Source organism: Erinaceus europaeus, chromosome 1, assembly GCF_950295315.1.
Source record: "Erinaceus europaeus chromosome 1, mEriEur2.1, whole genome shotgun sequence".
Taxonomy (NCBI): Eukaryota; Metazoa; Chordata; class Mammalia; order Eulipotyphla; family Erinaceidae; genus Erinaceus; species Erinaceus europaeus.
In genome coordinates this window covers 68,779,985-68,796,761 of record NC_080162.1, presented here as the reverse complement: position 1 = coordinate 68,796,761, position 16,777 = coordinate 68,779,985, and the positions used below count along the sequence as shown (strand labels likewise).

At 40.2% G+C, this 16,777-nt stretch overlaps 1 protein-coding gene across 3 annotated transcripts in view; it reads right to left on the bottom strand.

The window, feature by feature from the left end:
• FERMT1 (FERM domain containing kindlin 1) overlaps positions 1–16,777 on the bottom strand; it is a 56,163-nt gene that overhangs the window by 29,469 nt on the left and 9,917 nt on the right. For all 3 annotated transcript variants that reach the window (XM_060186623.1, XM_007539572.3, XM_060186602.1), the window contains 3 exons: positions 13,151–13,297; positions 8,751–8,964; positions 6,578–6,680 (listed from right to left, as the gene is read on the bottom strand). In XM_060186623.1, coding sequence (XP_060042606.1) covers positions 6,578–6,680; positions 8,751–8,964; positions 13,151–13,297 — 464 coding nt within the window. The remainder of the gene's footprint in view (positions 1–6,577; positions 6,681–8,750; positions 8,965–13,150; positions 13,298–16,777) is intronic.

Genomic DNA, 16,777 nt, shown 5'->3' with positions numbered 1-16,777 from the left:
AAAAAGAAACACCTACAGTACTTTTCTGCTGGTGAAGCTCCTCTCTCTCCAAAGGCGGCCTTGAACCCACATCCTCGTATATGGAGATGCATATACTCTGCCAGCTGTGCTACCACCTGACACAGTCCTGTTGATTTAACCATGCTTAGTTACCCCAGAGGGATAAAGAATAGAGAAGCTTCCAATGGAAGGGATGGGATATAGAACTCTGGTGGTGGGAACTGTACCCCTCTTATCCCACAATCTTACTGATCATTCTTAAATCACTAATGAAAACATAAAAATAAAGAAATTATGAGACATAAATTCACTGGAATACTACTCTGCAATAAAAAGGACGATATTGCATCCTTTGGGACACAATGAATGCAACTGGAACTGACTATACTTGGTGAAGTAAGTAAGGAAGTGAATTGAAACATAGGAACTCCCCCCCCCCTACCAAATGTCAAACTGTCTTTAAGATCTTGTGAGAACTATGATGATTACTGTTGGGTGTGTGTGTGTGTGGAGGGAGGAGTCGGTCAGCTTTGGTGGTGGGTGAGGTGTGGAGCTATAGCCCTGTAATCTTATAAATTATTATGTCACTAATAATAAATGAAACTAAGGGTAATTAAAAATTAAACTATTGTGCTAAATCATGACAAAGGAACACACATGTTAATTTTCAAACATGAACACCTGAAACCAACAACATAGTTTCACAGTGCCATGATACTACAATTTAAAAATATTCTCAGGGCCAGGCAGTGGTGCACCTGGTTAAGTGCTCACATCACAGTGCGAAGGGACCAGGGTTCAAGCTCCTGTTCCCCACCTGCAGGGGGAAAGTTTCATGAGTGATGAAGCAGGGCTGCAGGTATCTATCTCTCTGTCTCTCTCCCTCTCTGTTTTTCCTTTCCCTCTCAGTTTCTGTTTCTATCCAATAATAAATAAAAAAGTTTTAAAAATATTCTCATGGAAAGTAAATTTAAGGTGGGGGTAGGTAGACAGTATAATGGTTATGCAAAAAAAAAAAAAAAAGACTCTAATGTCTGAGGCTCCAAAGTCTCAGGTTCACTCCCCAGCACCACCATAAACCAGAGTTGAAAAAAAAAAAAAGGACGAAAAAGAAGTAGTAGCAGTGGTGGTGATGGTGGTGGTGATGGTAGAAGAGGGAGAGGGGGAGAAAAGAAAAGGAAATAGATTTAAAAAAAACTTCAAGAATTAAAGAAAAATTCAAGGGCTGGGTAGTGCCATACCCAGTAGGTAGAGTGAACACATGCCATTTTGCAGGACTGAGGGGTTCAAGGCCCTGTATCCCACCTGTGGGGGAAAGCTGTACTACTGGTAGAGCAAGCTGCAGGTGTTTCTCTTTCTCTTTCCCTCTCTCTCTGCAACCCCATTTCTCTCTATCATTTAAAGTAGTTCTCAATTGTTGAGCCTGTTTACCTATGAACATTTAAAAAATATGTACATTACTGGTGTTAAAAAGTTTTTTAAAAAGTAGTCACTCAATTTGAATGCACTTAAGGGGAAAAAAGAGGGCCAGTGAAATAGCTCACTTGGATAGTGTGCTGCTTTGCCATGTGCACGTCTGAGGTTTGAAGGATGCTTCACTACTATGGTCTCTCTCCCTTCTCTCTCTCTCTCTCTGAAAAAAAAGAGGAGAGAAAGACTATAACAAAGCAATTAATTCAGAAGTGGTAAAAGACATACAATAAAAAGTCTCCCTTCCTTATTCCCCACAAAAGGTAGTTTTTCTCTCGTCTATGTTGGGCCTTGCTCTTTTTCACTCATTAATACACCCTGAATATGTTCCACATCAACATGAAAGCTGATTCATTCTTAACAATAGTCTACTAATGTATCATGACATATTTAACAAGTACCCTTTGATTAATGTTTAGGTGGTTTCCAATTTTTCCTAAAACGGATAGTGTAGTAATTATTCTTGTTCTTGGGTACAGACGTTACCAATTCACACCTGTGAGTATAATCACAGTGTAAAGCCACATAGAGCTGTAATTCTGACAGATGTTACCAAACTGCCTTCCATAAAGGCTACCTTAATTTGTACTTTGACGTACAAGCAATGTCTGAGAGAGACAAACATGCTCTTGCCAAGATGCTAAAAGTCACTGTGGTTCCTTTCCTAGGAATTCTGATCATTCTCTTTGCTCATTAGACTACTGGGTTGTTGATCTTTTATTCTTTTTGTTCTCCTTAAAATTATGTTTGTCTTTTATTGTAGGTGACCTTCATATATCAGGGAGGGGAATTACCTTTTTTTTTTTTTTGTAATATGTATTGCAAAAACTAAAAAAAAAAAAATTTTTTTTTTTTTGGTCAGGTGAATGAGCTCTAAAAATACACTTACATATAGTTTTTTAAATTAATTTTTATTCTAAATAAATTTTTTTTAAATAAATTTTCTTTTAAAATTGTATCTTTATTTATTTATTGGATAGAGACATCAGAAATTGAGATGGGGGAGATAGAGAGGGAGGGAGACAGAGAGACACCTACAGCTATGTTTCACTATTTGTGAAGCTTTTCCCTTTCAGGTGGAGACCAGGGGCCCAAACCAGGGTCCTTGAGCATTGTAACTTGTGTGTTCAACCAGGTGTGCCACCACCCAGCCGGGGTATAGTGTTTTTTTTTTTTTTAATATTTATTTATTTCCTTTTGTTGCCCTTGTTTTTATTGTTGTAGTTATTATTGTTGTTGTTATTGATGTCATTGTTGTTGGATAGGACAGAGAGAAATGGAGACAGGAAGGGAAGACAGAGAGGAGAGAGAAAGACAGACACCTACGGACCTGCTTCACCGCTTGAGAAGCAACCACTCTGCAGGTGGGCAGCCGGGGGCTCAAACCGGGATCCTTATGTCGGTCCTTGCATTTTATGCCACGTGTGCTTAACCTGCTGTGCTACCACCCTACTCCTTTATTTATTTATTTATTTATTTATTTTTTAAATATCTGTTTCTTACACCCTTAGGCCAGATAGATCAAAACCATCTGGCCCTGTCAGTACCTAAGATACAGTGTTTAGTAAATACTCCTAAAGGGCACAAAGCACTGTGAGATCAAGTATATTATGGTAGATCCTAATCACTAGATTTTCATAGAAAACCAAATCCCCAACTAACTTGGCTACAAAGATAATTAACTACTGCTATTTAAAATTTTTTTTCTAAGACTACAAGGAAGGAATCCTCCCCATTCTCTTTAAGATCCTTATTTCTCCTAGTCCTGGAACCTCTAGAACTATGCCCATATTTCTTGGTGTTTCTTCTCTCTGATCGCTAGCAGTTATACTGCCTGTGTTGATCTCAACTAAATCAATGCTACCAGTGCTGCTATGCCACATTCTGCTGCTACTGACTTGTTATTATGGATTGTCATCAGAGACACTGAGCCTGAGATATCAACCTCCTAACTCTTTTAACCTGGTGAAGTCTTTTCTAACACATTGACCTACCTAGTTCTAATTCAGATAGCACATTATCTAACAAAGACACCAAATACAGGCTAGGGCTTAGGGTACTGGGTACAGCTTTATATGTATCCATAAGCAAGGGACAATTATATAACTCAAAATAAAAGTGCTTAATAGCTTTCTGTAATTAGACTTAGGTCTAATAAGCCTGGGATCCTAGTAGAAGGGCCTAAAGAAGGCATCATAAATTCTCTAGTTGATCAAATAAGCTTGACAACCTAGTAGAAAGGCCCAAAGAAGACAACCCCCCCCATAAACATAATACTGATTTAGATACAACAAATGCCATTCAACAGTTTAACAACTGGGAGAAAGTCTAAGCTCATCAGATAAAGAAAGGACTACGAAAGCTGGATAAGGGCAAGAGACTGATTAACTTAATAATGACTTTTTTGGTCACTACCAGACTACCTCTTCATCTGGGACCCTAGTTAGGGAATCTTTGGATTCCTACACAGATATGATGGGCCTAGACCTCTAATAAATCCCTCTCTCAACCATCACTGGTCACTTCCATCAAGAACATCAGCATAAGCCCTCTTGTGGGCCTCTCCACAACCTGGCCCTCACTATAAAGCAACAATGGTAGGGACTGCCCTACTCTCCAAAGGGAGGCTGGGTCAGCCTACTCTGCCACTCAAGGAAGACCAGGCCTGAAATGAGTGCCGTCTAGAATGTTTCCAGTTGTGACCATGAATTGTGAGCTAAGACTGACAGGGACTCCAGCTCTTGTGCTAAATGTGAATATATGTATATGCGCTCTGGGTTAGGTTGATGGGATAAAAAATTAATTTTATTCATAGCTTTTCTTCAAGTTTGGAGCTCCCCTTTACCCTAATCCAGCTTTCTAGTTCTAGTCTTAACTCTGATATCATCTTCCCAGAAAATATTTTTAGTCCAACTCCTTGTTAGCTATCAAATTCAAGCAAAAACTATGAAAGTCATAGGCCCCTTGGAACATACCTAAATTAGACTACCTCACTTCTTTTCACCCTAAGATCCCTATTCTCATTTCCTCTATTCCTACTTTTTGGTTCCTGTATAGTTGCAATTTGTTCTTCTTTATGTCTTACCACCTTTCAGCCACCAAGTTGCAGATGCAATCATAATTCCATAGTGAATTCTCTGGGCAGACGACTTCACCAAAGTGTCCTGGAACCTCACCTCTCTAGAACCCTACCCCGCTAGGGAAAGATAGAAATAGGCTGAGGGCATAGATTGACCTTCCAATGTCCATGTCCAGTAGAGAAGTAATTACAGAAGCCAGAACTCCTACCTTCTGCAACCCCCAGCCCCAATTTTTTGGTCCATACTCCTAGCAGGGGAGAAGTGATAGGGGAAGATGACCAGAGGGCTCTGAACTCAGGACTCAGAGAAAGAAGAAAAAAGGAGAGATATTTGAAAGTAGCAATAATAAAAAAGAAAGTAGTAATAGTTGTAGGTGTGATTTAAAAAGGAAGAGAAGGCAGGGCCAAAAAAAAAGGAAGGGGACACAAATATAGACAGATATAGAAATAATAGCCTAGCGTAGCGGGTTAAGCGCAGGTGGCGCAAAGCACAAGGACCGGCATAAGGATCCTGGTTCGAACCCCGGCTCCCCAGCTGCAGGGGAGTTGCTTCACAGGCGGTGAAGCAGGTCTGCAGGTGTCTATCTTTCTCTCCTCCTCTTTGTCTTCCCCTCCTCTCTCCATTTCTCTCTGTCCTATCCAACAACGACGACAACAATAATAATAACTACAACAATAAAAAAACCAACAAGGGCAACAAAAGGGAATAAATAAAATAAATATTAAAAAAAAAGAAATAATAGCCAACCCATATCTGCAACCTTGGGAGAACTACTGCCTACTGCAGCTTCCAATGGAGGGGATGGGGATACAGAACTCTGGTGGTGGGAATAATGTGGAATTATACCCCTGTTATCTCATAATTTTGTAAGTTTACACACTAATAAAATTAAATTAAATTAAATTTACACACTAATAAAATTTAAAAAATTGTCAGGTGTACAGTAGCTTATTAAAAAATCTTAGATAGAAATAGAGAAAGAGAGAGAGAGAGAGACACCACAGCACAAACGATTCCTTCAATGCGATGAGGGCTGGGCTGCATACATAGCAAAGCAGCACACCATCCAAGTCAGCTATTTCACTGACCCTAAAGTTACCTTTTTTTTTTTATTTTTGTCATTGCTGCTGCTGCTGAGGATTCACTGCTTCAGACCAACTTTTTCAGATAGAGAGAGACACAGATGAAGGTGGGGGAAGATACCATGGCACCTGAGTGACTTCCAATTTGGTGAAAGCCAACTGTTCCCATGCATGGCAAAGCAGGTGCACCCCCCTATCTCTTAAACTTTAAGGATTCCAGCTCTGAAGCTCTTTCCTTTCCTTCCTTTATTTCTGTGCTGGAGAGGGGCAGCACCCACCATGTTGGGCATTACATCTCCTATGCTTACCATGCTTGTAAGATGATAAAATGATAAAAACCAGAGACTAGTACATGTCTATTGTTCTAACTTACAGAGCTTAACAAAAGATTACACATAATAATCTAACCTTGAAAAGGAGATGACTTAACACACATCACCTTGCTCAAGGACCTGAGTTCAAGCCCCTGTTCCACACCTGCAGGGGGAAAGCAGGTCTGCAGGTATCTTTCTTTCTCCCTCTCTGTCTTCCCCTCCCCTCTAAATTTCTCTCTGTCCATCAAATAAAATAGCATGGAGAGAAAGAAAGAAAGAAAGAAAGAAAGAAAGAAAGAAAGAAAGAATGGAAGGAAGAAAAAATGGCCACCAGGAACAGCAGATTCATGGTGCAGGCACTTGGTGTCAAAAACAAATACTACATGACTCAATTTGATATGTCCATGTATTCACATGAGAGAGAGAGAGATATGGAGAGAGAAATCTATGAGAAATATGGTGGCTATCATTTTGGGGGTGACCATGTGGGTGTGTGTGTGGGGAGACACAGAACTTTGGTGGTGAGTGAAGCGTGGAACAGTAGTACCCTATACGCTTATAATCTTGTAAACCACTATTAATTCACCATGGAAAAATTAAAAAGAGAGAGAACAATGGAAAAGCATCTTACTTTGGGATTCAAGTCAAAGAAAGTGTAGTATTTAAATCGTAACAGAAGCTGCTCATCCTCCTGGATTCCTTGCTCCATAAGGGAACGCGAGGAGTCTAGCCAGCTACAAAGCAATAGATTACGTTTAAATGTCAATCAGTTTTACACACATATTACAGTACTATATGCTCACATATATATATTATTATACATGTATATGTACACATGTATACACACATATATGCACACATTTCCTTAAACAAAGTTTGAATAAGTAATAAGTATAACCAAAGACCAGTAAAGGAGAGGACTTTATAATAGCTTATAAGTACATTTTATAATCTTCAATAATATCATTTTTCTCATAACAGTATTGAGGAAAGAAAAATCTCAGCTAATGGTGAACAATCTATGGACTTGCTTTGTTATGAATCATTTTGTTCATAGTCACAGTTTCCAAGGACTTAAAGATGACATAAGTGAAGACTTTACTATATGTACTTTTCTCTCATTGACATGGTGAAGTTACACAGTGAATGAACCAGGACAACTTATTATTGAGTTCTCAGTTTATAACTGAGGGAACTGAGCCTTATGATATTATTATAACTCAAGGAAGCAGGTCTTGTGATGGACACTGAATGAGAAGAATGGCCTTTCCTCTCCACTAGGTGCCCCAGCCCAAAGCTGGACCATAGAGCTTAGAACTTTCTGTATGATGGTAATATTCTGCTTTTCTATGTTCAGTAGTGTAGCCAGTAGCCACACATGGCTACCAAAGATCTAAGGGTAGTTAGCATCACATTTAAATTTGAAGGAATCTAAATGCACTTAAGTTAAAATCAGATTTAAATTTACATGCAGTTCTGGTCTTAAATAGTACAGTTTGAGAGCCAACATATAAAACCTGCATAGGAGTGAAGATTAAAAATTATAACAAAATGAGGCAGGAATGAAAAGTAAGTATCCAATACCATTCAGTGGAAACGGCTTGGTCTTCTATTTTATTAATCTGTGTGGGAAACTAAGGAAAACCAAGATGAAATTTCCATCCTAAAGGAATCGACAATCCAGTGGAGGGGGAGGGAGACCAAGTCTCATAGTTAAGGAACAAGTTGACATTGGAACGAGCAACATGGATAGAACAGAACTATATGAAAGTGCCTAAATTTAGACAGTGATATTTGAGGAGACAGTATGTGGACCTTGTAGGGCCAACAGAGACAGAGTAGTAGATGGAAAGGAGGTGAATGAACCTTGTAGTAGCACAAAACCCAGAAGTGTGTAAAAGGGGGGGGGGGTCAGATCTCCTCAGGTGGTGAATATGTTAGCAACTTTCACTTCCTTTGGTGAACAATGAGGAGTGAAATAAATGGTGGCTTGAGAAATAGTCTAAGTGAATTTTCTAAGACCACACCAAACACAGCTTAGACTTGTGTATTAGAATTCCTAAAGGAAAAAATGAGGTTTACAAAAACCAATGTAAGGGGCCAGGCGGTAGCACAGCGGGTTAAGCGTGCATGGTGCAAAGCCCAAGGATGGCATAAGGATCCCAGTTTGAGCCCCCTGGCTCCCCGCCTGCGGGGGGGGGGGGGGGTCACTTCAGAAGCAGTGAAGCAGGTCTGCAGGTGTCTATCTTTCTCTCCCCTTCTCTGTCTTCCCCTCCTCTCTCGATTTCTCTTTTTCCTATCCCAACAACAATGACAGCAATAACAACAGTAGCAATAACAACAATAGCAACAAAAAAAAAAAAAGGAAAAAATGGCCACCAGGAGCAGTGGATTTGTAGTGTAGGCACCAAGTCCCAGCGATAACCCTGGAGGCAAAACAAACAAAACAAAACAAAAAAAGATAAAAGCCAATGTAAAAACAACTGCGATTTCCCCACTGTCCCACAGGGAAACATCATTTATAAACTACTCTATACTCCACAGAATTCACTTAGTACACCTACGAAGGCAACGATTAGAATCCACATCCATTGAGGTAGCCAAAAACATACATACATTTTGTCATACTTCAAATATACTAGAACAACCAAAGGTTTTATTTTTCCGCCTTTGTGGCTAAAATCAATACAGTCCCCAGTCATGTTGATTTAAAAATTAAACATTTCCTCCCCCATCTCTGTATTACCTCTCTTACTGGGTCTACATCAGTTCACAGAAGAGCAAAATGGGAACCACGTTCTTACCCGGAGTTCAGCTTGGCTTTGTCAACTAGAGACCGAGGTTGGTACATTTCAGCAAGTGCTTCTGGAGACTGGGGGGGTTGGCTGGAAGCCAGGATTCTACAGTTTTGTTCTGTCAAAGGGCTGTCACTGAACCAAGTCATGGTGGATGATGCTGGAGTTCCATTGATAGGGTCATATGTGGGCATCATGGTTTTACTGTATAAGCCAGGACTTACTGAAAGGGAAGGGGAGGAGGATGCTGAGATTCAGTGGGGAAGGAATCTGGGAAATATTGCCTAGACCAAAATGGATTTTGAATGTAAAGGTTTAACTACTAGGGCAGGGGAGATAGTATAGTGATACAAAGAGACTCCATAAACCAGAGCTGAGCAGTGCTTTGGTAAACAAACAAACCAACAAACAAAACATTATCAGAAGAGGGAACAAGGAGGTGGCTTAGCAGTCTTGCAAGTTTGAGGTCCTGGGTTCAATCCCCAGCTCCACATGAGAGCAACAAAGACAAAGTGCAGAACTCCATGGATCAGTTCTTTGTGCTCTGTCTCTTACTCTCTCATCAAATAATTAAAAAATTGCACTGGGGAGGATGGCTAGTGGTAGAGTACAAGCACAAGACCTTGGCTTGATCTCTGTTTTCTAATTAAAAAAATCAGATGACTCATGACTAATTTGGAGAGAAACTATTCACAGGTAAAATCCTTGCATGAATATTTAACTCTTGAAAACTTGGGTACTTATGGGCCTAAGAGTTTCTGAAATCAACCCAGACAAATCTCAGGGTCTGTTTCCTTAATAATTAAAAATTCCTCTACTTCAGCTGTGAGTTTTTGGCACAGTTAGAGAACTGGAGAGCTCACAGGCTGCATGTACTCACTTGAGAAAGCCCTCTAAACAAATAAGAGTACTTACCAATGTTAAGAACCCAGTTAATTGGTGGTTTACAAATCCTCTGGTTCTAATTTGTATAAGGGAAGAGCCAATAGTCCTTTTATTCTTTTCAGTGGATTATACTATGCCAGAAAACCCTCAATGTTAGAAGCATGCTAGAGATTTATTTTTATATGAAAAGAAAATAGTGACACCTTTCCAGAATTTTTATCTGCCCTTGAGTTACATGCCTGATACAAAATTTAATTGAATTCAGGAAAGAATCACTTGAAAATAGAATTAGAAAAAGATAAATATATTTGAGTGATCCACTTAATCTCCTTTGTGCCCAAACTCATATGAAGTTCTACTCAAATTTTGCATTGCCATCAGCATTACATACCTGGTGAGCTATAAAACATACTTTGCTGAAAACTTCTGTCATTCAAGAATGAGGAGAGTTGGGAGCCGGGCGGTAGCGCAGCGGGTTAAATGCACATGGTGCAAAGCTCAAGGACCTGCTTAAGGATCCCGGTTCGACCCCCAGCTCTCCAGCTGCAGGGGAGTCCCTTCACAGGCGGTGAAGCAGGTCTGCAGGTGTCTATCTTTCTCTCCCCTCTCTGTCTTCCCCTCCTCTCTCCATTTCTCTCTGTCCTATCCTATTGTTGATGACATCAACAGTAACTACAATAATAAAACAACTAGGGCAACAAAAGGGAATAAATAAATAAATATTTAAAAACAAAAGAATGAGGAGAGTCTATGAACAGAATATTCACAACAGAAGAAATCCAAAAGGCCAAACGTGAAAAAATGCTCCATGATGGTCACTGATCATCAGAGAAATGCAAATAAAGACCACAGTGAGATACCACTTCACCCCTGTGAGAATGGCATACATCAAAAATGAAAGCAACCACAAATGCTGGAGAGGTTGTGGGACAAAGGAACCCTCCTGCACTGCTGGTGGGAATGTCAATTGGTCCACCCCCTGTGGAGAGCAGTCTGGAGAACTCTCACAAGGCTAGACATGGACTTTCCTTAGGGCCCAGAAATTCTTCTCCTAGGGATATGTTCTAAGGAGCACAATTTGTAATAGCATAAACCTGGAAGCAACCGAAGTGTCCAACAACAGATGAGTGGCTGAGAAAACTGTGGTCTATATACACAGTGGAATAATACTCAGCTATTAAATATTGTGAATTCATCTTCTTTGCCCCATCTTGGATGAAGCTTGAAGAAATTATGTTAAATGAGATAAACCAGAAAGAGACAGATGAGTAGGGGATGATCCCACTCACAGACAGAAGTAGAGAAAGAAGAAAGAAACACAAATCAGAACTTGGACTGGGTTTGGAGTGTTGCCTGAAAGTAAAAGAGTCTGGGGTGGGGTAGATTTTAACTTCTTTGCAGAGGTGGGTGAGTGTGGGGACACAGATTTATGGTGATGGGAATGGTGTTAATCTATACTCTTATTATAATAAGTAAATAGAAAATAAGTAGGAAAATAAGGTTTAAAAAAAAGTTAAACATTTTCCAACCCTAAAAAACCTTCTGTTGGGGGGGGGGGTTGGGAGGCAGTGCAGAGGGTTAAGAGCACATGGTGCAAAGCGCAAAGACCAGAGTAAGGATCCCGATTCGAGTCCCCAGCTCCCCACCTGTAGGGGAGTTGCTTCGCAAGCAGTGAAGCAGGTCTGCAGGCGTCTTATCTTTCTCTCTCCTTCTCTGTCTCCCTTCCTCTCTCGATTTCTCTCTGTCCTATCCAACAACAACATCAATAACAACAACAATAATAATCACAACAACAATAAAGCAACAAGGGCAACAAAAGGAAAAAAGTAGCCTCCAGGAGCAGTGGATTCGTGGTGCAGGCACTGAGCCCCAGCAATAACCTTGGAGGCAAAAAACAAACAACAACAACAAAAAAAACAAACTTTTGTTGGAAAAAAATTCTGTTTAAAATTAAATGATAACCTCTCTTTGTAATATGAAATCTATAATTTTGGTCTTCCTCTGTTTGAGGAATATTTTTTAAAAAATATATACTTTTTAGGGAATTGGGCGGTAGTGCAGCAGGTTAAGCGCAGGTGGAGCAAAGTGCAAGCACAAGGACCGGAGTAAAGATCCCCAGCTCCTGGCTCCCCACCTGCAGGGGAGTCGCTTCACAAGCGGTGAAGCAGGTCTGCAGGTGTCTATCTTTCTCTCCTCCCTCTGTCTTCCTCTCCTTTCTCCATTTCTCTCTGTCCTATCCAACAACGATGACATCAATAACAACAATAAAAAACTAGGGCAACAAAAGGCAATGAATAAATAAATAAATAATAAAAATCTTTTTTAACTTTATTCATTTGATAGGAAGAGATATATTTAGAGGGGAGGAGACAGAGATAGAGACACACCTGATAGAGACACAAGATAGAGAGGAAAGAAGCAGAAAAAAGGATGAAAGTTTTTGATATTTAAGAATTTAAGAAATTCTGGGGAGGAGTGGTGGTTTGGGAGCTGGCATAGTGGTTAGGGTATTAGACATATAATCATGGGGTTCCAAGTTCAATCCCTGATACTGTATATGCCAGGGAGGTGCTCTGGTTCTCTATCTCTCCTATTTTCTCTCAAACGTATAAATAAATCTTAGAAGAAAAGAAATTCTAGAAAACTGAGATAGTTCACCCATTTGAATGCCCACACTTCACTCACTACGTGTAAGAATCCAGGTTCAAGCCCCTGCTTCCCACCTTTAAGGGGGACGCTTCATGAGTGGTGAAAGCAGGTTTATAGGTATCTCTTTCTCTCTCCCTCTCTATCTCCTCCACCCCTCTTAATTTCTCTGTCTCTATCCAATAAAAAAAAAAAAGAAAAAGAAAAGGAAAAAAATGACTGCTGGGAGGAAGACCTAGGTGAAGGGTTAGTTAGAGTGCTATGTGCAAGACTGAGAAATGCTACATACATATCAACTACTGTATTTTACGATCGACTGCACACCATTAATCCCACTAGCAAAAAAAAAAAAAAAAAAAAAGGCCCCTGGGAGCAGTGGGCGTGCTGGTATCAAGCCCCAGCTATAATCCTGGTGCCAAAACCAAAACCAAACCAAAACAAACCCAGGTTCAAGCCCCTTCAGACAACACATGGGAGCACCATGCTAAGGGGAAGCTTTATGAGAGGTAGGACAGTGCTATGGTGTCTCTCTTTTCTGTCTCTCAAACTGTATCTGAAAAGAAGAGAAAAAGGAAAAGAAAGGAAGGAAGAAAGGAAGAAAGGGAGGAAGGAAGGAAGGAAAGGAGAGTCTGTTGGGAGCTATGGAATTGTGTAGGTATGGAACTCTAGTGACAGAAAGAAAGAAAAAAGAAAAAGAAATAAGTGATTTGACCAGGAAGGCAGTATAGGACTTACATGCATAAGACCCTGATTTCAATCCCTGGTACTGCATATGACAGAGTCATGTTCAAGTTCTCTCTATTAATAATAAAGAAATATTTTAACAAGAAATATACATTCATAAACAAAAACAACAAATCACTGGTTACAAAGCTTACCTGGTGAACCTGAAACTGTTGGAGAATTCTCCAGGTTTAAAACTTCTTCAATTATGGGCTCCTTATTATTTTTGTCTTTTTTCTTTTTCTTCTTAAAATAGTCCTCAGAAGGCTTTAGTAAGGAAAGTTCCTCTGATCTTCTAATATCTTAATAAATAAGTAAGAACATAAAAAGTGAAAAGAAAAATTCTTCCAAAGATTCAGAGCTGTGTTGGGCACTTGAAATGATTTTTTAAAATTTTATTTATTTATTAGCTAATTTCTTTTTTTAGTATTTATTTACTTATTCTCTCTTGTTACCTTTGTTGTTTTATTGTTGTAGTTTTTATTGTTGTTGATGTCATCGTTGTTGGATAGGACAGAGAGAAATGGAGAGAGGAGGGGAGACAGAGAGGGAGAGAGAAAGATAGACACCTGCAGACCTGCTTCACCGCCTGTGAAGTGACTCCCTTGAAGGTGGGGAGCCGGGGGCTCAAATCGGGATCCTTATGCCGGTCAAACCAGGATCCTTATGCCGGTCAAACCAGGATCCTTATGCCGGTCCTTGCGCTTTGCGCCTGCTGCACTTAACCCGCTGCACTACTGCCTGACTCCCACTTGAAATGACTTTCCAGGAAAATTCCCGAGAAGTAAATGGGACTAAATTATGTCTCTTTAGAAGAACTAGAAGACAAACTGAGACCCTTTCCCCACTGGCTATGTGTAGGAGTCAAAAACTGGAAAATGATTCAGTCTAGTAACTTTATTTTTCATTTTAAAATTTACCATAAAGTTATTTTAGCCATACTTGAAGCAAAAGGGGTACAATGAGTGGTTTCTTCCTGTACTCAGCATAGTTTCAATTACTACCAGCATTTTACAATTCTCACATTATCTATTTACTAATTTTTCCTTTCTTCATCCTTTTCTTTGTTCCTTTTTTTTTTTTTTTCTCTTAATGTAACATTAGCAAATGAACTGAGGGCCCTTATGCATGAGGCACTCATTTTTTTTGTTTGTTTTTTTAAATTTTCTTTATTGGGGGATTACAGCTGACAGTAAAATACAGTAAGTTTGTACATGTATAACATTTCCACAGAACAATACAACTCCCACTAGGTCCTTCTCTGTCATGTTCCAGGACATGAACCCTCCTCCACCCACCAAAGTCTTTTACTTTGGTGCAATACACCAACTCCAGTCCAAGTTCTGCTTAGTGTTTTCCCTTCTGATCTTGTTTTGCAACTCCTGTCTATGAGTCAGATCATCCCATATTCATCCTTTTGTTTCTTTCTGACTTATTTCACTTAATATGATATCTTCAAGCTCCATCCAAGATAGGGTAAGGAAGGTGAATTCACCATTTTTATAGCTGAGTAGTATTCAAATACACACACACACACACACACACACACACACACACACACACACACACACATACCACAATTTACTCAGCCACTCATCTGTTGTTGGACACCTGGGTTGTTTCCAGGTTTTGACTATTACAAATTGTGCTGCTATGAACACAGGTATACACAAATATTTTTTGGATGGGTATGCTTGGTTCCTTAGAATATTAAAAAAATTTTTTTTTTACCAGAGCACGGTTCAACTCAGGCTTATGATGGTGTTAAGGATTGAACCTGGGACTTTGCTGCCTCAAGCATGAAAGTCTTTTTGCATAATAATTATTATGCTATTTCCCTAGCCCTCCTCACACAATTTTTATTATCTAAAATTTTTTCTTTATTATTTTTATTTATTTATTTGATAGAGACAGTAAGGAACTGAGAGGGCAGGGGAGATCAAGAGTGAGAGAGATATAGAAGGACACCTGCAACACTGCTTCATCACCTGCATAGTTTTCCCCCCTGCAGGTGGGGACCGGGGGCTTAAACCTGGGTCCTTGTGCATTATAACATGTGTGCTCAACCAGGAGTGCCACTGCACCAGCCCCCTATGCTCAATTTTTAAAGACTCTATGTACTTAGAAAGAAAGGAGAAAGGGAGACACACACACATACAGAGAGAAATGCCAACACTACACTCTATCATCCATGGAGTTCTCCTTGGTGCTGTCCAGGTGGTGCAGGAAAGCAAATCTAGGGCCTCACACATGGCAAGAAGTGCACTCTATTGGCTCCTAACAACAACAAAAAATTGAAAGTAACAACCAAGAGAGCTAGGAGGTTGTTCAGCAGATGGAATACCTGTCTTGCATGGATGAGGCTGGTTTTGATTCCCAGCTCCTCAGGGGAGCAACAGAGAGAAATGAATGGAACTCTGTGCTTTGCATGCATGCTCTCCTTTGTCTGAACATAAAACAAGAGATTGAACCAGGGAGAATAGGAGACAGCAGGCCACACAAGTTCAGATAACTGATGCTTTCCAGGAAACACCCCTTAGTGAATGAACAGACAAGGCTGTCACCTCAGCTCTGTCAGCCCTGGGTGGGAGAGAGAGCTCTGAGGCACATCTGCATGGTTTTCCCTGAGGCCCAGTTGCCCACAGGGAGATCTGACATGGTATCCTCGTTTATTGGTGATTTTCTCTTCCAACTCTCACTTCCCTGCTCCCACCAGTGTTTCCTGACACCACTTTTGAAAATTTTTGTTTTTTCTTTTTTAAGTTTATTTATTATTTTATTTGATAAAACAGAGAAATTGAGAAGGACAGTTAGAGAAGGAGAGAGAGAGAGAGAGAGAGAGAGAGAGACCTGCAGCGCTGCTTTACCACTCAGGAGGCTTTCCCCCTGCAAGTGGGGACTAGGGCTTGAACCTGGGTCCCTGCACATGGTAATATATGCACTTAACCACCACCAGGCCCCAGAAACACCTTCTTTTTTTAAAAAAAGTTAATATTTATTTATTTATTTATTTTCCCTTTTGTTGCCCTTGTTTTTTTTTTTTTTTTTTTTTTTTTACTGTTGTTGTAGTTATTATCATTGTTGTTACTGATGCCATCATTGTTAGAACAGAGAGAAATGGGGAGAGAAGAAGACAGAGGGAGAGGAGAGAAAGACACCTGCAGACCTGCTTCACTACTTGTGAAGTGACACCCCTGCAGGTGGGGAGCTCGGAGCTTGAACTGAGATCCTTATGTCCGTCCTTGTGCTCAGAAACACCTTCTTAAAAAAATAAACAATTGTACATATCTAAGGATCTGCTCCTGGAAAACTCAAACTAAGAAAGTCATCGCTGGGGAGTCGGGCGGTGGCGCAGCTGGTTAAGCGCACGTGGCGCAAATCGCCAGGACCTTCGTAAGGATCCCAGTTCGAGCCCCCGGCTCCCCACGTGCAGGGGAGTCGCTTCACAGGCGGTGAAGCAGGTCTGCAGGTGTCTGTCTTTTTCTCCTCCTCTCTGTCTTCCCCTCCTCTCTCCATTTCTCTCTGTCCTATCCAACAACAACGACATTAATAACCACAACAATGTTAAACAACAAGGGCAACAAAAAGGAAAATAAATAAATAAAAAATAAAAAAATAAAATAAATTAAAAAAAAAAGAAAAAAAAAAAAGAAAGTCATCGCTGATGCCCTTCCTTCCTTCCTTCCTCCCTCCCTCCTCCCCCCCTCTTTCTTTTTAACACATGCATGATTTCCTTGCTTTGGGGATATTTCTTCATACAGGTAGAGAGACTGAGCGATAAG